Source organism: Pezoporus flaviventris, unplaced genomic scaffold (genome assembly GCF_033815535.1).
Source record: "Pezoporus flaviventris isolate CSIRO_AGI_PZ_B2104156 unplaced genomic scaffold, CSIRO_AGI_Pfla_v1 ptg000054l, whole genome shotgun sequence".
In the NCBI taxonomy this organism is placed as follows: Eukaryota; Metazoa; Chordata; class Aves; order Psittaciformes; family Psittacidae; genus Pezoporus; species Pezoporus flaviventris.
The window spans coordinates 173197-192927 of NW_026892602.1; the positions used below are offsets into that span (position 1 = coordinate 173197).

The window sequence follows — 19731 nt, forward strand, 5'->3', positions numbered from 1 at the left end:
GACCAGCTCAAGTTTGTCCACACCAAACATCAGCCGATTTATCACACGGTTTCTCACTACTTCCTCAGCTTTGTTTTTAACCTCAGCAGCTCAGTAGCATCAGTATAACTTAACTAGGTGCCAAACCTGTATGCCACCGCTTGCTTCTAAGACTCCAGAATTACCAAATTTTGCAATAACAGGCAGAACATGCCCTGGAATCATGGAATCACAGAGTGGTTTGTGCAGGAAGGGACCTTAGAGCTCACCCGGTTCCAACCCCCTGCCACAGGCAGGGACACCTTCCACTAGACCAGGTTGCTCAAGACAGATTTGCCACCACTGGTTATACAGTAAATAGGACTTTGTCTTTCAGTGTGACCCTGCAGATGTTACATGTGGCTGGTAATTCATCTGTTTCTGCATTAGGGTAACCTGACTGCATCCACAAAACTCTCCAACTGGTTAACAAATCCTATTAACCAAATCAACCAAGCAGCAAAGGCTGCCAAAGTCAGCAGGAGCTTAGAGCTCAAGGAAGCAAGTAAGCAGTTCCTGGGAGTTCAAGGAAGCAGCTGATAGAATACTTTGGGCAAGAAATGAATCAAGTACTGCAGTTCCTGAAGGAAGCAATGCACTTGGTCCAGAAAGTAACAAATTTTGGGTTTTACGACTTCTCACTTTCGTGCCTCTTCTGCACACACAGGGAGTTTCTGAGGAGGGCTCACGGGAAGAAATAACAAAACTCACAAAGGTGTCAAATCTGGGCTTTCCTCAGTGGCCTCCTATGCTAATGCCAATGTTCCTCAGTTTCATGTAACTGGATATTCCATCTATCAACACAAGCTGGCGCGACAGCTTTGAAGCAGAAAAGACTTCGTGACACCTCTGAAAACCTGCAGAAAGTGATTCATTTTTTTAAAAAACACAATCCAAAAGCTTAATATGTTTAAGCCTTAACATGTTAGAGTCCTTCCATCCATCAGTAAAATGCCAATATACCTGTCACAACTAAGCATATGAGAATAATCATTAATTTATTCTGGGTTTTTGACCCACAAGAATCCCTGCTCTGTTCTACAGGAAGAGACCTCTTCTTTCTTTACACACACATTTTTAAAAGGCGCTGTCTATGCTGCACTGGAAGCAGTTTTGAAAAGCAGACAGAAAACAGCAAAGCATTTTAAAAGCCAGAATCACAGATTTTTTTTTAACCCTGGTGATATTACCAGCTTGCACACAACAGCCAGGTTCTGGTCATCACAAAGAAACATCTACGAAGATCTTCTTGCTTGCCTTCCCCTCACCATAACCCCTAGCACACTCACCTCGCCTGAGTAACTGTATTTTCCTTTCAGGATCTGCCGATACAAGCGGGTGCGGTTGTCATCTTCAAAGGGCATAGTGCCACTGAGGAGAATGTAGGAGATGACACCCAGCGCCCACATGTCCACAGAGTTCGTGTATGGCTTCCTGACCAGGATCTCGGGAGCAATGTACTCCGGGGTCCCACACGTGGTTTTCATCAGGCAGTCATCTCCCTTCTTCCGAGCACTCGCCAGCCCAAAGTCCGTAATCATGATTTTGGAATCTGTTCCGGGATGGTAATACAGCAGATTCTCCGGCTTTAAGTCCCGGTGTGTGATACCCAGCGTATGCAGATACTTCACACCATCCAACACCATCTGCAGCACGCGTGTAGCATCTCTCTCAGTGAAGGAGCCCTTAGCAATGATTCGATCAAACAGTTCTCCTCCAGTTGCCAATTCCATCACCATGTACACACGGTCCTGGGTCTCAAACACCTCAATGAGCTGAATGATGTTGGTGTGGCGAACCCGGCGTAGCACACTAAGCTCCGACTCACACACTTCCCTCCCCTCCCGGTATTTGGTCTCTATCATCTTGATGGCGTAGGGCTGCTTGGTGGCCTTGTGTTCCACCCGTACAACGCGGCTAAAACTCCCTCTCCCAATCAGGGCTTTAATGTCATACTTTGCTGTCACTCTGGGGTCAAACTTGGCACGGTATTTAGCCACTTTGTTCTTGCGGGGCTCAGGCTGGTCCAAGTGGATAGGCAAGTGGTTCCCAGGGTACGGGTTAGCATGCTGTGGAGGTGAGGGAGAGCCAGCTTTGATCCCGCAGTCATCCTTGATGAAATGCTTGTATATCTCACTGTGGCCTGTGTAAGGTTCAACTTTTTTCACCAGATCTAACTGCACATCTCTGGGGGGCTCGGGAAGCACTTTGCTTGTCCCACAGCCCATCACTGAATGGTGTTAATTTCCTATCAAGGCATTTTCCCAGAGCAGCAGCAGCAACCACATCCAGGGCAATTTCCACATTTGAACCTTAGGAAAAGAATGAGACAAACCAAATAAATACCACAAACAAGGAGTCTGGAATGTTCTGTGTACTTTACTACAGAGCACGTAAAGTACTCTGCCGTACTTACGTACTCTGACAAAAGCTCTGCTGCTTTCATCCTTTCATCATAAGCTACTGGTAATAGTGCCTGTAAACCCAGAGTCATGGTCAAAACAGATAGTTCTGGAAATCACACAGTATCTCTTTATATAAAGCACAGCTTGTTTACTGCTCCCAGCTGAGCACTGAAGCATGGAGTTACAGACTGGCTGAGCTAGAAAGAGACCTCTGGAGGTCCTCTTGTCCAGGCACAACTTCTTAATAATAATTAAATTCTGGAGAAGGGCTTTTCACAAGAGCATTTAGTTACAAGACAAGGGGAAATGGTTTTAAACTGAAATACAGTAGATTTAGATGAGATCTTAGGAAGAAGTTCTTCCCTGTGAGGGTGGTGAGGCCCTGGCACAAGTTGCCCAGAGAAGCCGTGGCTGCCCCCATCCCTGGCAGTGCTGAAGGCCAGGCCAGCCAGGCTTGGAACAGCCTGGTCTAGTGGAAGGTGACCCAGCCTGTGGCAGGGGGTTAGAACTGGATGAGCTTTAGAGTCCCTTCCAACCCAAACCATTCTATGATTCTAGACTTAGTTTTGCTTCACTTCTGTTTTTTCATATGGGGCTGAATGTAGGAAGTGCAAGTGGAATTTCTACCAGCTGTTCCAGACTAGGAGGAGGTCTTGCTCACCACACTGTATTCCAACAGAACCAAATCAGATGCACTTCAGCAAGTCTTGATTAGAACAATATGGCTGGTTTAGGAGATGGAGAAACTGCCTGTCTGTGCTGTGGCAGTTAGCCAGACAGATTTAAATTCCGCTCTTTGGCTTAGATCCCAGGAATATGGTGCCTGAGCATTCACAGAAGGCTATGGAGATGCCGTTAGACTTGAAATGTAATTGTAGGACTTGCCATCACCGAGAATATGCTCGCCATTCACCACCTCTACAAGCAGCCAGTCAGCTTGAACAGCAGGAAGGGAACCCCGGCTGGTGTTCCATCAGGAGGATTACATGGAGAAATACATGTTTTAGAGGGACACCTGGAAGAAGTTTAGTCTCTACATCCAATCTGGAAGGAAAACAAGGCTTTGTTAAGATTTTTAAAATCAGACATCATCAAAGTAACTCCTCATGGAAGTTGAACATGCACAAACAGTGCAGTAGAAATAAAACCCAACTTCATAGAAAGCTCAACTGACTTTCACCAAGCACCGTCCTGTAACTGGGTGCTCATTCAGATTCAAGTACCATGACAATAAAGAAATCAAGAACTACAGCTAGCCCTGAATAATGCCTCTGAGAGCTCTTCCCAGCATTGTTGTACCTTAAAACAGATTAAATTAACAGACATCAAATGAGAGAAACAAGAAACAGATTACTACAGAGTAATTCCACATATAGAGGAGCATTCATGTAAAATGTCCCATTTGTAAATAAAACCAAGAAGAAGGATCAAATGCTGAGCTTGAAAACATCATATATAAATCCAGTAATAACATTAACTGAGATCAGGCAGCAACTACCAGTATGTCTGTGGCTCTTCCTTGTATGTGTAAGCATCTCGGTGAAGCCGAAAGAATAATGCCACAGCCAGCAACAAAATGCTTAAGTCCGTGTCAGCACTGGTGGAAATTCTCCTGTGTAATAATCACCAGCAGTTTGGAGGAAGGAACAAAAGCACCGGAGAAATGGAACATCCCAAGCCCTATCCAAGTAGGACATCAAATACTTGACAGGTGCCAAGATATGGGAGAGGACACCATGCCCAAGCTGCAGATGTGAGAAGGAATAGAGGGTTTATGCTTCAGTGTCCACCCACTCCTCTTCTTATCGCCACCAGCACATCACATCCCACAGCTCAGCAGGACAGCACCTCAGCTCTTACTGATCCAGAAGCTTCCTTCAGCTCTGACTCCCTGGGGGTGGCCCTGTGGTAAGCGGTGTCAGGCACTGACTAACCCACCCTAGGCTGAGCGGGCCTTCCACCAACAATTAGGTTATCTCACAACCTGAAGTGATTTAACTTAGCTTTTCTATGAGCTGCCACAAAGGAAATTTTAAGACAGCAACTCTTAACTGCATTATGAGATGCTCACACACAGCACCTTCCTTTAGTGTTACTAATAAACCTTAAACGGGCCTCTTACTGCCTGACATGAACCTGGTGTGAGCAGCCGCTTGGCTGACAGGGAAATCCGGCGCTGCGGCTGCTGCAGCACTGCAGCCTGCGATGCTGGAGCCGGCGCAGGCCAGAGTCGGTCAGACCACCCATAATTCTATGACTATTGTTCACAACTCATCCCGAAACACGCCGGTTTTCCCCATCCCTTCCAGCGAGGGGACCCAGGGCCGGGCCGGTAGCTCGTCCCGCGGCAGGCTCGACTCCAGGCCTGGAAGCACAGTGCCCACTCCGGCCCGGCCCAGTGGTCAGGGCTCCCTCCCTGACCAGCCCGTACCCGCCGCCCAGCACCCCAGGCAGCGGCACGGCTGAGTCGCCGGGGCCCGGCGCACCCGCGCCTCCCGGGCCGCACCGCTGCTGCATCGCGATGCCGAGCCGCCAGCACCCCGGCAGCAAGGCAGGAGAAGGCAGGGGCGGACGGGGCCGAGACTGTCGTCCCCCCCCCGGCTGAGGAGGCGGCCGCCCCAAAACTCACCTCCGCCCGCTCCGGCCCGCGGCTCCGCACCGCCCCCTGACGTCATCCCCGAGCGCCGAAGACACCCGAAGCGGGAGGGACGCTGCCCTCGCAGCTCCAGGGAGGCGGGCAGCGCGCACTCTACCGCCCCCTGCCGGGGCCGCCGGGAAGCCCGCCCCGACTTGGGGGTTGGTGGCGGGTGCGGGGAAGGAGCTTGAAGTACCAGGGACGGACATGGTAAGGACATGGAGCTGTTGGAGCAAGTCCAGAGGAGGGCCACAAGGATGATCAGGGACTGGAGCACCTCCCGTATGAAGACAGGCTGAGGAAGTTGGGGCTGTTCAGCCTGGAGAAGAGAAGGCTGCGTGGAGACCTCATAGCAGCCTTCCAGCATCTGAAGATGGGCTATGGGGATGCTGGGGAGGGACTCTTCATTAGGGACTGTAGTGATAGGACAAGGGGTGATGGGCTTAAACTTAAACAGGGAAGTTCATGTTAGATATCAGGAAGAAGTTCTTTATTGTGAGGGTGGTGAGGCTCTGGCACAGGTTGCCCAGAGAAGCTGTGGCTGCCCCATCCCTGGCAGTGTTCAAGGCCAAGTTGGACACAGGCGCTTGGGGCAACCTGGTCTAGTGGAAGGTGTTCCTGCACATGGCAGGGGGTTGGAACCAGAAGAATTTTAAGGTCCCTTCCAACCCAAACCAGCCTGGGATTCTGTGATTCTATAGGTCATTCACAAGTTCCTTGGACTCTGACCCCCTCAGTGCTTCAGGACCCACCTCACACCCCCCACACCCCACACCCCCCCCGGGACCTGGGAGTCTCTCAACCCCAGAGCTGCCAGGATCCCCTCAGCCCCCCAGGCTGAGCAGGAGTCCACCCTGACAGGGCAAGCACACACTCAGCTCCCCACACTCCTGCCTCAGAAGGGCTGCCTGAGGAAAGACAACTCCTCGCCTCCTTGCAGCCAAACCCAGCCCAAGCAGATCTCCAGCAGTGCCTGGGATTGCTGCTCACACGGGGGGGCTTCCTGCTGGCCTGCAGGGCTCTGGAAAAACAATCCCTTTGGAAGAAAATCACCAGGAAGCATCAGCCCTTTTCCTTGGCAGGTAAAACCCAGTCCCTGAGGGCTAGCTTTTGTGCATAAGAGAATAACAAGGCACATTGTGTTCTTTTTTTTTTTTTTTTTTTTTTTTCCCAGCTACTAAGTGCCACAAAACCCATACAGCTTGCTTCGTATCAGCTGGTGGACTTTCTTCCTCACACCTTTTCCCCATCCTTAAACCAGGCACTCCATGCTTCAGCCCTGGATGACCTGAAGCAGGACAAGGGAAGTATGACACTTCATTCTCTGGGGAAGACACAAACACAACACCACTGGGTTTGTTTTCCAGCCCAGCTCTTGCATCATTCCCAACACAGTTCAGCTGGAGAGGGGCTATGTCACACTCCTCCCATGCCTTTCAAATTAGCTGGTTTTATTTTAACTTTCCTGGGCTCTTTGACTGTTTAAAATGCTCAGAAAGCCATACTATATCAAACGCTATACCTGCTGTTGTCATCAGTTGGTACATTTCCAACTTTATAACCCCTCCATGTTCTATCTGGAGATAATTCCACAGCCAGTCATTCCCACACTGTCCCTGGGAGGTGGTTTAGCCCATGCCCAACATGCAGAACTTTGCACGTGTCCCTATTAAAGTTGATCCCCTTATTTTAGGCTGTTTCTCAAGGTCATCCCAGCTTGGTGTCACCAGAAAATTAAAAAGCATGTGCCTCTCCTCACCAGCTCAGCTGCTACAGATGAGAGTCCAGCAGTAGGCAGCCTCACCTTGCCCACAGCTGCTCGGACACGAGCAACCACTCTGCAAGTATGGGTTTCTCTCAGGGCTTTGCATCTTCTATTATTTGCTTCCTCTCAGCTTTGCTTCCTGACCAGCTCCTGAGAACACCAAACGAGGCAGTCACTACTTGTCAGCACAATGTCAGAGCCAACACCTATCGAACTCTTGAGCCAGAACCATGGACTTCTGAGAACTGCAATCAGAGCAGCTCTTCCTTGTGTTGTTCACACACAATGTGGTAGTGCTTCGGGAGCCACTGGAGACAAGAGAGTGTCACACCAGGCATCTGCACAAAGCCAACACATCCATGCAGCAAACTACATAGGGATGAGGCCAGGAAAGGCTGGTAGCTTGCTGCAGGAGGTCTGGGAGGAGTGTGAAACCTGTGACAAAGCTGTAGAGCAGGCAGAGATCTTAGTGAACCATCCTTTCATCTACGGTGTACTGCCCACTGGTTTGGGCACTCATTTTGAGTTCTGGGTCAGCGTCAGTTAACCCCTGAAGCCTTTTACTCAATCTTAGGTCCTTCCTTCAGCTACAGCAAGAAGTTTTATCAGCAGAGTAAGCGTCTAGCACAGGGAACAGGCTTTGAAGGCCCAAGCCCTCTGGGAAGCTCTTCAGCCCCTTGTCCTACCAGCATTGATCCGGCCAAACTCCAATGACTTTAACTCCTGATAGTTTTTGGCATGCTTATACAGTGGTGCTGTATTTGGGCATGGTCTAACAGCTTGTTTTGCTGCCAGAGAGAATGTCACCTGTTTTTTTCTTGACTGATTTTCACCTTATTCTGTCTTCTGCCTTCCAAGATGTGGCTCTCCCAGGAGAGGAGCCTCACCCTGCTCCTCCTTGCTTGCCCTTTTAGAAATCCTATGCCAGCTCTTAACCCCCACCCTGGACCTGAAGCCTGCCTCTGGAGCCATGCAAAGGACCCAGGCCATCAAGACAGGGATCTCTAGGAAGAAGCAGCAGCAGAGCTGGCCCCACAGCCTGGCTGCTCCCTCCTGAGAATCACCATCCCTCTGCAAGGATGGGTTCTTCTTAGGGTTTTACATCTCCGGTCCACAGCTTCCTCACGGCTTCTACTGTGGAAGCTGCTAAATGCAGTCTGAGACCACCAGGGCAATGCCAGGTACCCAGAGAGGTAGAGAATCTTCCCTCCTTGGAGAGGCACAGCTCCCTGGAGTCAGCCTTGAGCAGCCAGTTCCAGTGCCAAGGTAAATCCTGCAAGGATCAGAAGCTGCAATAATGAACCTCCAGAGCTCCCTTTGCATCCACCACCTGCCTGCAGCACTGCCATCTGAATCCAGAGTCTCCCTGCTGTGTAACGAGCTGTGATTTCCTCTGGAGTGATGGAAATGGCCAGCATCACTTCCAGCATCCCCCAGCACCCCCAAGCTGCTGGGGCATGGCTGTATGTCAAGGGCACGAGGCAATTTGGGGAGCCTGTGCCTTCCTGCTGTGCTAGGCCATAGGAAGCCAGAAACGGAGAACAGAGTCCCTCACCTGCTGTTGAACAGGCACAAAGGGAAGCAGGAAACACAGATTTCCTCCAAGCCACGTCCCAGCCTTACACAGCAGTAAGCCTGTGGCTCAGTGGCCATGCTGAGCTAGAGCTTAAGGTTGTCCCAGCAAGGCTGAGCAGAGGTCGGAGCCTGGGGATGTTCAATTAAAGCTGCTTAGAAAAGAAATCCAACTTCCCATATGCCTCTCTGGAGACAAAACAGCTGCAAAGCTGTGTGCAGATGGGGTGCCAGGTTGGGGGCTGAGCACTGCAGACAAAGGTGACTCTGGCTCAGCTGTTCCAGCTGTGTCTGATGCACAGGGATTGAGGTTGCCTTTGGTGTTTCCTTATGGAAAGTTGGACATTTGGCTCTGCAGAAATCCCCACAGGAGCTCAGACAGCAGCACAGCAGCCAGCCCTGCAACACAGTGTCCTCCAGGCTATGCACGGTCCCAAGGCTCCCCCTGACCCTGATAAACTGAGGAGCCAGCAATGCTGGTGGCAGCTCTGGGATGCCTTGGGTGTTCATCTCCATGAGGACACCAGACCTGGACAGTAGCACTGGGTACCATGGGAAGGCAACAAGCCATCTCACCTCCACTGGTGGCCCTGGCACAGCTTCAGCCCATCCTGGCACAGCTTCAGCCCGTCCTGTTGGAGATACCCCAGTGCATTCCCACAGACAAGGAACTGTTCCCCAACCGGCAGCTTCGCAAGGAGGAATTTCCCTCATCAAAGGAACAGAGGATTCAACCATTCCATGGTGAAGGCGTTGGACAGGAGGTTAGCCCTCGTGTTTCTGTGCCACATGTGCCATCTCACTCACAGAGCTGCCCAGAATAGTGACACTATCTGGTTCCAGCTGCCCAGCCCCTTTTGCGATTACAAAGAGAAAATTCCAACATCAGCCCAACCTAACTTGGCCTTCCTTTATCCCCCTCCCTTTTCTTTCCTATAATTCAGGTTTGTCTCTTAGAAAAGAGAGGGAGATAATGTCTGCAGAGCACTTAATCTTCTGCCCAAAGAATAGCAGAGAGCAAATTAGGATCTACTCCAATTAATTTGCCTTGATGGGCAAAATCTGGAGAGCGGCCATATCTGAGAATTAAGAACAAAAGCAGGGAGTCTAAAGTAGGTCGCAGGAGTTTCGTAACCAGAATGATGGGTTTTCCCAGCACGCCACGTGCTCAGGAGGCTCCTGGTGCTGGGAGCCACCGGTCCCTTTCCCCCCCCCGTGCAGCAACCACGGGTTTCAGCCTGGGCAGTTGATTTAAGATGCTGGCCAGCATGTGGGGAGCCAGGAACGAGGACCTTGACCCTTCTCATGGCAGGACATGGCTGCAGGACTGGCACAAACCCTTGCCACAGACCCTGAACCCAATGGGAGGACAGACACTTGTCCCAGTTTTGGAGCACCCAAATTGCTTTCCTGGCAGTTGGTGTGCCTCTCCTTGCTGCCACCCTCAGCCTTGCAGGCACCCTCTTGAAGGATGATTAGGGATGACACAGAGATAGTGAGTTCAGGGCAATGCTTTGCTATGAGCCCTTGTACCATGGGGGTTACCAAGCAGTGGTGACCCTTAGGGCCATCCTAGCCCAGCATTCCTAAATCCCAGCCCTGGCTCTCTGGAACCATCAGTGTGTGCAGGCTGTGCAGCAACATATTCTGGTGTCACATGTGGCAACACCTACCATGTGTATACCTTCCAGGACACACATGGTAGCATAACCAAGGGTGCAGGCCATGTGTGGTGATATGTGCTAGTGTGCAGGACACTGATGACATAGCCAGGGGTGTAGGATACATGCAGTGACATATGCCAACAACCCTGAGGGGAAGGACTTGGGGGTGCTGGAAGATAAGAAGCTCCCCATGACCCGGCTTCAGTGTGTGCTTGAGCCCAGAACAGCCCCCGTGTGCTGGGCTGCATCCCCAGAGCATGAGCAACAGGTTAGGAAGGGGATTCTGTCACTCTGCTGTGCTCTGGGGAGACACCCCCTGCAGTCCTGTGTCCACCTGTGGGGCAGCAACACAAGAGGGACATGGAGCTGTTGGAACAAGTCCAGAGGAGGCCATGGAGATGCTGCAAGGACTGGAGCAGCTCTGCTCTGGAGACAGGCTGAGAGAGCTGGGCTGGTTCAGCCTGGAGAAGAGAAGGCTCCTTAAGGGGAGACCTTAGAGCAGCTCCAGTGCCTAAAGGGGCTACAAGAAACCTGGAGAGGGGCTTTGGACAAGGGCCTGTAGGGACAGGACAAGGGGGAATGGCTTTAACCTGACAGAGGGGAGATTGAGATGAGATCTTGGGAAGAAGTTCTTCCCTGTGAGGGTGCTGAGGCCCTGGCACAGGTTGCCCAGAGAAGCTGTGGCTGCCCCATCCCTGGCAGTGTTCAAGGCCAGGTTGGATGGGGCTTGGAGCAACCTGGTCTAGTGGAAGGTGTCCCTGTCTGTGGCAGGGGGTCGGAACTGGATGAGCTTTAAGGTCCCTTCCCACTTAAATCAGTGTTTGATTCCATGACTATATGTGCAGCCCATCTTTCTGCCTGCAGGACCAAACACACTGAGCATTTGGTGGGCATCTGTGGGTCTTCCCAGGCACCCACAAGCTCCCGGCTGGATCAAAGTTGCGCAGTTTGGTGCACGTTGATGTCACCATCACTTTGGTATCTCTCCAGCTCCCTGGCCACCTCCTGCCACCCCACAGCAGGATGACAGGGAGCATTAGGACAAAGGGGAGCAGCAGGACAATGGGGAGCAGCAGGATGATGGGGAGCAGTGACCCCCTGCTCTCTGCCCTGTGGAGCTGTCAGCAGGGTGCTGGGCACCGTGCGTGTGTGGCCGGTGCCCATCTGGGTTTATCCTCTTTAGCCATCCTGCGGGGATCTGGCACTAATTCACCCTTAAATACAGGATTGTCAGGAACTGGGAAGGAAAGACTTGGAGGATTATCCATCCTCCCAGTGCTGGCATTTAACATGGGGGGGAGCAGCAGCTGCTGGATGAGGGGAGCTGGGATGGGGGTTTGCCTTGTCCCATGGGGCACCAGCCCCCAGGCTCAGTGATATCCTTCCATAGCAAAGACTGCCAGAAGCATGGCCCCACTCCTCCCCTGCAATGTTTTGTGACACTCCCCCCAGCCAGCTCAAGGCTGGTTAATGAAATAAATAACATGAAATAAATACAGGGTCCCTCCTTAAAGCTGAGGGAGCAGCAGCAACTGCTCAGCCCCCCAGGATGTACCGTGACACAACAATCCAGACAGCATTTCCCAGACTCAGAGGCTGTCAGGGGACCAGGGTGACATCCCAGAGCTTGGGGATCACACAGGTAAGTGACCCGACCTCGCAGGAAGAGGTTCTGCAATGAAACAAACAGTAATTTTCACTGGATCAAGGAGAACAGTGATAATTGAGCTTCTCACTCACAGGCTGACAGCTTTTAGACACGAGCCAGTGCACAAAGGCTTTCCCAGATCAACACCCTGACTGTGTCCCATGTCTGGGCATGAGGATGTTTTTGGAACAGCCTTGATGTCACCCTGGGAATCAAAGGAATAGCAGCAACTTGCTACTCACAGCACGTTGCTGCCTTCCTCATCATCCTGCTAGCAGCTGAGCCTTGTGTGGGCCATGGCACGGTGGGCTCATGTTGGCTGGAGGATTTTGGCAGGCAGGGTGCTGTTGCCTCTGCCAAGCAGGATGGTTTTCCCACATGCCGGCCAGAACTGCCACCACCACCGACAGGAGCTGTTGATCTGTGCACCGGATGGGGTGGCCATTGGCAATTTTAATGTTGCTTTGTGTGGCAGGCAGGGGCAGGTGGCTGTGCCCTGAAGGGGGGTCACTTCACCAATCCCAGTTCAGGGGAACTGGTTTTCCATGATGGGTTTTAGTATGGTAGGGAAAAAAAATATGTGAAATATGCCAGCACCAGGGATGGGAATAACAGCACCTGTTACTGAGAGACACAAGTTAAACTGCAGCACATCCTCTTGGTTTAACTTCAGCAAGTCCTCATAGCAGCCTTCCAGTGTTTGGAGGGACCTACAGAGATGCTGGAGAGGGACTCTTGATCAGGGGCTGTAGCGATAGGACAAGGGGTAATGGGTTTAAACTTAAACAGGGGAGATTCAGGTTGGATATAATGAAGAAATTCTTCCCTCTGAGGGTGGTGAGGCCCTGGCACAGGTTGCCCAGAGAAGCTGTGGCTGCCCCATCTCTGGCAGTGTTCAAGGCCAGGTTGGACACAGGGGCTTGGAGCAACCTGGTCTAACGGAAGGTGGCCTTAACTGTGGCAGGGGGTTGGAACTGGATGAGATTTAAGGTCCCTCCCAAATGAGTCTGTGATTCTATGATTCTAAATCCCACTTGGACCTGGATATGAGCTCCACTTCCCTGGTTTTTTTTTCACCTGTATCATCTTGGCTTAAACGAACCCCCTTTTTTTTCCCTTCAAATCCCAGTTTCCTTTATGACCATTCACAGGACTGAACATAGACAGACCAAAATAAAAGGATGAAAAAAAGGATTTCTTTCAGAAAATTGCCTGGTGCTGCTGGAGTTGCCCATCGGAGTACAGGCTAGCGCCTGCCAGAAGGAAAAAAGAGATGCAGTTTGTGCTTTCCCTTTAAAACAAAGAAAACACTTGACCCAGCTCTAAGGGAATATCTTTTATGCCTGCCCCTGAAAAGCAGCTCTCAGGGAACAAGGGATGATGGGAATCCCTGGTACACCCCTCCCAAGGCTGTCACAGTCCTGTGGGCTCCCAGCATGGGGGGACAGAGTCACAGCCCCACCATGACCCTCCCTGGGGAGCTGGTCCAGGGAGCAAACCTGGAGCTTGGGAAGGGCATGAGGGGCATCCCTAGTGAGAGGCAAGGAGGAGAAATGTAAAAGCATCTTTTAATATAAATATAAATCTGTCTGAAGGGCTGCTGGAGAAGCCCATGCCCTGTGAGGGATGCCTGGGGGTAAGGTGGGCTCTGCGGGGACCGCAGCCAGCACCAGGAGGACCGACACAGGATGTCCCTGGCACCAGGACGAGCACAGGGCTAGAGCTGGGGCACCAGCAGCAGCAGGACCACCTGGGCCAGGAATGGGGGGCAGAGGGTGGTGCCCAAGCCCTGCAGTGTGGCCTGGTTGGTCTCGGCAGCTGGTGAGCTGCGGGTGCTGGCCAGGCGTCCCCGGGCACTGCACAGCTCCTGCAGGTTCACCTGGAACTGGTTCTTGCGGGATTCCTGGCGCAGAGACTCCCAGATGGCAGCTGCTTCCTCAGGGCAGCTCAACAGCACCTCGCTGGCACAAGTGTGGAAGTCATCCCAGGACCTGGGGAGATGGGCAGGAGTTGGGGCCACCTCTGGTGGCCAGTCACCATCTGGGTGACCGGATGATGATGCTGGGTCACCATCCCAGCAGCTCTCACAGGGACTGGGGCACTCACTTGCAGATGTTGTCCAACTCCTGCACCTCCTCAGCACCCTCATCCTGCTGGCGCTGCACACTCTGGACCATGCTATCCCCCAGGCTGATGAGACAGCTGGCAAAGCCCTTGTAGATGGTGTCGCACATCCTAGCCTTGCTCAGGGGCTCCTGGCTCACAGCTGCGGGTGAGAGAAAGAGGCGGAGCTCAGCCCTTACAGATCCCCCGACAGTCATCACCTGCTGTGGGTGTCACTGGGCAGCAGTGACACCATCCTCAGAGTGACCATAACTCCTGCCCAGGAGCCCGGCAGGGAACAAGGTGATGACCCCACAAGCGATGCTGCCATTCCCCACAGGGGGAGAGTGGGAGCCAGCTGCTTTGCCCCAGCCTCCCTGGAGCCATCTGTCCCTGGCCTGATCCCCCAACAGCGAAGATTAATTTGTGACTATAGCAGGGAAAAAAACAAGGCTCAGCAAGCTGGACTCCCTGCTTATGCTTGGGTGGGAGAGAAGGGGGACAGGGAAGGATAAAGAGAAGGGGAAGGAGTGGGGGAACAGAGCCAGAGGAGAAGGACAAAGGGAAGAGGAACAAAGGCAGCTCCTTCTGCTTCAATCTGAGAAGCATCAATTCCCTGCTCTGCTCCTCAAAGGATTCACCCCTGGGACTGGACAAATCCCAGTGCCAACAACCTGGCAACGCCTGCGACTGCACCCACAGCTGGGGGGGAGGCCCAAAGAGCCGCATGGGGGCTGGTCACAGCAAAACGCCCAGTGCCCGGTTCCCGAGGCCAAGCCACGGGAGTTGTAAAACGCTGGGAAGTGCCACGGGCACGCACCGGTTGGTCTCTGCATTGAGGGCGCTAAGAAGGGGCGAGGAGTCTCGGAGGAATCCCCTGCGGGGAGGTGACCCAGAAGTGGACAGTTGCCCCGTGGCTGCTGAGGCGCCCAGGGTGGCTCCAGGGAGCCACATGCCGTGCTGCTGGTATCCCATGAAATAAGGCCCCATGCTGTGAGCAACATCGAGGGTGAGCCTCAAACCTCAGCCCATCACAGAGCACAGGAGGTGCTCACGATGAGAAACCTTCTGAGCACAGCCGAGTGTCAGCCTCACACCAGGTACATGGGTCACACCTAGCACAGGTATTGATTGTGGGATCTCTTGCTCCTCTTTCGACCTTCCCTCAGTAGGAAGCTGGACAGGGCAGGGCACGCAAAGGAGAAACCAGGAGAGCAAATCACCTCTGTTAAACCTGTGCAAAACCTTGTAGGAAACCTGCTTCCAGCTCCGTGAACGAGAGAATCACAAGCGGAACACACGGGTGGAGTTTTCCTTGGGGTGCTGCAGAGCATCGCTGAGTCCCAAGCGAGCACCAGCACAGCCAGCCCGCTTCTGGAGGAAAGAGCTTCCATCGTCCCCCCACCGAGCCCTAAAAACGCCCCGCGCTTGGTCCTGGCCCTGATTCTCCGGGCCGGGATCTCCAGAACTCTGCATCTCTCTTCGGAACAGGGCTGCCACCTGGCACCGCTTGCCCGGAGCTGGACGGTGCCTCCACGGGCTCCGGGAGGAGCCGGAGAGCGCGGCGGGATGCGCTGGAGGTGCAGGATGTGCCGCAAGTCAGACGCCGGCTGGAGGCGGGAGGGCAGGGAGAGCCCGGCACCGCTGAGCAGCGGGACACCGGCAGCGCAGCGAAGCCGCCGTCCCCCTTGCCCGGCACCGGGGGACGAGGCGCGGTGGGTAGCGGAGCCTCGGGGCAACCGGTCGGCCCGCTCCGCGCAGGCGCGATCCCAACCCCCGCCCCGCTCCCCCCACTCTGTCCGGTCCGCAGCCGCCGGCGGCACTCACCGAGGTGCAGGAGCAGCAGCGGGCACAGGGCCCGCAGCAGCCGCCAGCAGCCGCCGCCCATGGTGCGGTTCCCGCCGCGGGCTCCACGCTCCGCCGCCACCAGCAGCCCCGGACCCGCCTCCCGCCCTCGGCCCCACCCCGCGGCCCTCCCTCGGCGGAGAACCAGGGTCCCGGAGAGAGGAGCCGCGGAAGCCGGGTGTGCGGAGCACGTCCCTCTCAGATCCACCTCCTGGCAACGCCTGCGACTGCACCCACAGCTGGAGGGAGGCCCAAAGAGCCGCATGGGGGCTGGTCACAGCAAAACGCCCAGTGCCCGGTTCCCGAGGCCAAGCCACGGGAGTTGTAAAACGCTGGGAAGTGCCACGGGCACGCACCGGTTGGTCTCTGCATTGAGGGCGCTAAGAAGGGGCGAGGAGTCTCGGAGGAATCCCCTGCGGGGAGGTGACCCAGAAGTGGACAGTTGCCCCGTGGCTGCTGAGGCGCCCAGGGTGGCTCCAGGGAGCCACATGCCGTCCCATGAAATAAGGCCCCATGCTGTGAGCAACATCGAGGGTGAGCCTCAAACCTCAGCCCATCACAGAGCACAGGAGGTGCTCACGATGAGAAACCTTCTGAGCACAGCCGAGTGTCAGCCTCACACCAGGTACATGGGTCACACGTACCACAGGTATCGACTGTGGGATCTCTTGCTCCTCTTTCGACCCAGTGAGAGAAGCGCATCTCCAAACCAGCCCAGGGACACAGCAGCTGGTAGGAGCAGCAGATGTGGGCTCTTGACTGGTTGGTCCCTGCTTCAGGCTGGGCTTTGGCCTCCCAGGCTCAAGCCGTCCCCTTTGCCCAGTTTCCCCTGTAAGAAGCTGGGCAGGGCAGGGCAAGGCAGGCAAGGAAGGAGAAAGCAAAGAAGGGCAAAGCACCTCTGCTACCGCTCTGCAAAACCTTGTAGGAAACCTGCTCCTGGCTCTGTCAAAGAGAGAGTTGCAAGCAGAACTCACAGGTGTTTTCCTTAGGTGCTGCAGAGCATCACTGGCTCCCAAGCCACCTCTGACTGATACACCCCTCGAACTTAACCAGAGACCATGGGGAAGATCTAAGAACAGACTCACACTGCTGGCAGAAAGAAAGGGTACACACAGCTTCTCAGCTCAGGTGCCAGTCCAGGCTCAAGCACATGCCTCAGCCCATCCACTCCTCCCTCCACAGTGCAACAGAAGCAGATCCCCACTTGACAATTTTTCCTCAAAAAGGTGTTTATTGAACTGTTTTTAATGTTATTTCAAGAAAAAAGAAATCCAAAACTTAGGTAACAAGAAAACCCCTGGTGTATACCCATAACTGATGAATGTGAACATCTGCTCCAAAACAATAGTAGCCCAGGGACTTGTGCAGCTTCCTGCTGCTGGACTCTCCCAACACAGAGGATCTCCAGCACACACAGATGCAGCCCCAGCCCTGCCTGCGCTACAGAACTGGAGTTAATAAAAGCCATGTGTGCTCTGCTGATGTCCTCTCAGCTACTCACCCCACCAGGGAGCAGGAGTTTTGAATCCCCAACTAAAATATAGGTATAAGTTTCTGGTCAATGAGGCGCTTAGATCCCCAGCTGTCCCTTCACTCAGGGCTCAGCATTTGCCTCCTTTCTCCTGCACTCATGGGAGCAGATTCCAAACTAAAGGGATAAGAAACCCACCAGCTCCTGCTAAATGCAGCTTAGGCTGCCAGGCAGGCCGCAGGGATGGATGGACAGGTGAAGAACAGACTTAAAAAGAGGCTATTTAGGAAAAATAAGCCAAGTGAGCTTTCAGTAACTATTTGGAACTATACAGAGATGGCATTTGCCTTAGAGACATCACACACGTTGATAGATTTCCTGGCAAGAGCTCTTAACATAACCCATACGTGGTTAGTGACTACTGGACCTGCTCCAGAGCGAGCAGGCCCTGGAGCATCATTGTGAGGCGACGGGCAGGCCTGCTCAGCGTGTTGTGGGGCTCCACCTGCAGAAACTGGAAGAGCTTCTGCCGTACCTGGTTCATGACTGACCCCATGTGGTCTCGGGTGATGGGGTCACTGTGATCCAGGTGCATCACTGCCTCCTCCAAGTAACTGAAGGAGAGAGACGAGGGTGAGAACCAAACCCAGCACATGATCCCAATCCGATTTGGTTCATTTTAGGGCAGAAGTTGCACAATTTTGCTCACCCACTCACCCAAGCTCAGTGCAGCATGTTCACCCATCAGAAAACAAATGTTCCTGACTCACAGCAGAGTCCACCTATCTCTTCTTCAACTCGTAAGGGCAGCCTATACCTTCCAGCCTGCAGTATGTGCCAGATAACCTAGCTGCCTGTGCTGAAGCCAGCACACTGACTAGCAAGTCAGAGCTCCCTGCAGTGCAGGAGGTGGCACCTGGTCAAAAATCTGTAGGCATTTTCTTTGGTGCCTTTTTAGCACAAGCAGAACTAGTCACTCATTAATGACATCCTCTGTTGCCCAGAGTGGCTGCCCCATCCCTAGCAATATTCAAGGCCAGGTTGGAGGGGGCTTGGAGCAACCTGGTCTAGCGGAAGGTGTCCCTGCCCATGGCAGGGGGTTGGAACTGGATGAGCTTTAAGGTCCCTTCCAACCCAAACCAGCCTGGGATTAGACAGTAAAAATCCTCAGCAATGAGTCTTGGTTTATGTAGGGATATATTTAAGGTCTTCTTCCAATATGTTATGCAGGAAGGGTGTGGGGAAAAAGAAATTTTACCAGCTAGCTGCTCTGAACTTCCAACAAGCCATAAACATTCAAACCACAGCCTAAGCACAAGGCAATGCAGTCACTTGAACAGGTTTGCGCTAAGTGATCAGCTCAAACTTTACAGCAGCAGCTCATCTGTAACTTCAAGCTCTTTTTCAGTTTTTCTAACTTGCTTTATTCCTATTGTAAACTGAGTTAGAAACTTAAGTCATTTTTTCCATATAAGCCATGGTCAAAACCTGCAGGTATTTTAACAAGTTAGGGTGTTTTAGGTAACTGAGGTTTGACTCATTAACTAAAAATGTTCATGGCAAGCATCAGCAGAGCCACTGCTTTGTCACACAAGCTTTGTTTAAAGCATATAACAGACATTACTGCCAGTAGCTCCTGCTGCCACCTCCCACAGAATGTGTCCGTCAGTCACGGCAAAAAACTGGCAACACAAAGCTCAGCAACACTGTAAGAATTAAGGACAGAGCAAAGTTGCTCTGGATACAAAACTACCTAGGAAACATAGCACCGTCCCTCCTTTTGCCTCCACAGTGGAACTGCTCCTTGGTAAAAGTGGATTACTGCACAGACTGCAAATATTCACAGACTACAATGCAGGAGGTAACAACACCTACAGCTGGGTACCCCTTCCACTAACTATTGGGTAGCAAAGCTCTCTATGGCAATGACTCCAGCTTTTCCCAAGTCACTATTGGTTGTTCACAAGCCAGTAACAAGCTACAGAAGCTCCAGCTTTCATCAAAGCACCACCTTTCCCTTTCAGACAGTGAATTAAAAGCCAGAGCCAGAAACGGTCTGCACAGGTTCAGACCTGGCACCCTGATCATACTCACTTCAACTTCAGTTCCGTACGAGTACCCAAATCAGAGGAGAGCTGCTGAATGAGAGAGAGCAGCACAGGCTGGGTGAGTGGGCATGGATGCTGCCCAAATACTTGCTCAGTATCCACAGTCTCACAGACGTACAGAACCAGATTGAGATCAGCTGCTGTTAGAGCCTGCAAGGAAAACACAGCTAGAAATACAGAGGAAACAGCAGGCACACGAGAGACACAGAACAGAGAAGAGACAGCCCTCTGCTTTGGGGCAGTTCAAAGGCTTGCCAGCTTCTTCTAGGAGAATTCTCTGCGAATCCTGCTGTACATGGAAGCAGGAGTGTGTTCAGGCTCTCAGGGGACCCCTGTGTCTGTGCTAAGCTGAGCAGACTACAGCCACCCAGAGGGGAGCAAGTTACAGTTAGCAGCTCTGAACAGGGCCATGTTTGCATTCCCTGCCAGCCCGTTTTGCCATTATTTCCAGAGGAGTTTGTCCACAACAGCTCAAACAGATCTGCCTACATATTCAA

At 52.8% G+C, this 19731-nt stretch overlaps 3 protein-coding genes across 3 annotated transcripts in view; all 3 read right to left on the minus strand.

The window, feature by feature from the left end:
• Window positions 1–2360, minus strand: part of PSKH1 (protein serine kinase H1) — a 32637-nt gene extending 30277 nt beyond the window's left edge. Inside the window, exon 1 of the mRNA XM_061468894.1 lies at window positions 1308–2360. Coding sequence (XP_061324878.1) covers window positions 1308–2246 — 939 coding nt within the window. The 5' untranslated portion in view covers window positions 2247–2360. The remainder of the gene's footprint in view (window positions 1–1307) is intronic.
• A 10897-nt stretch (window positions 2361–13257) lies between these two features.
• On the minus strand, window positions 13258–15754 carry NRN1L (neuritin 1 like). The gene is made up of 3 exons (XM_061468841.1): window positions 15638–15754; window positions 13814–13973; window positions 13258–13698 (listed from the first exon to the last, which is right to left on the minus strand). The coding sequence occupies exons 1-3, from the start codon at window positions 15696–15698 to the stop codon at window positions 13425–13427; spliced, it is 495 nt and encodes a 164-aa protein (XP_061324825.1). The 5' UTR covers window positions 15699–15754; the 3' UTR covers window positions 13258–13424.
• Window positions 15755–16865: 1111 nt separating this feature from the next.
• Window positions 16866–19731, minus strand: part of EDC4 (enhancer of mRNA decapping 4) — a 227228-nt gene continuing 224362 nt past the window's right edge. The window contains exons 29-30 of the mRNA XM_061468862.1: window positions 19221–19384; window positions 16866–17740 (exon numbers count right to left, since the gene is read on the minus strand). Coding sequence (XP_061324846.1) covers window positions 17545–17740; window positions 19221–19384 — 360 coding nt within the window. The 3' untranslated portion in view covers window positions 16866–17544. The remainder of the gene's footprint in view (window positions 17741–19220; window positions 19385–19731) is intronic.

Bases quoted from the DNA above. Each gene is read 5' to 3' on its own strand.
- NRN1L (XM_061468841.1), bottom strand. From the start codon at position 15,698: ATGGGCGGCGGCTGCTGGCGGCTGCTGCGGGCCCTGTGCCCGCTGCTG. The intron at 13,974-15,637 runs GTGAGTGCCGCC...TCTCACCCGCAG, and splicing joins GCTGCTGCTCCTGCACCTCG to CTGTGAGCCAGGAGCCCCTG. The intron at 13,699-13,813 runs GTGAGTGCCCCA...CCATCTCCCCAG, and splicing joins GAGTTGGACAACATCTGCAA to GTCCTGGGATGACTTCCACA.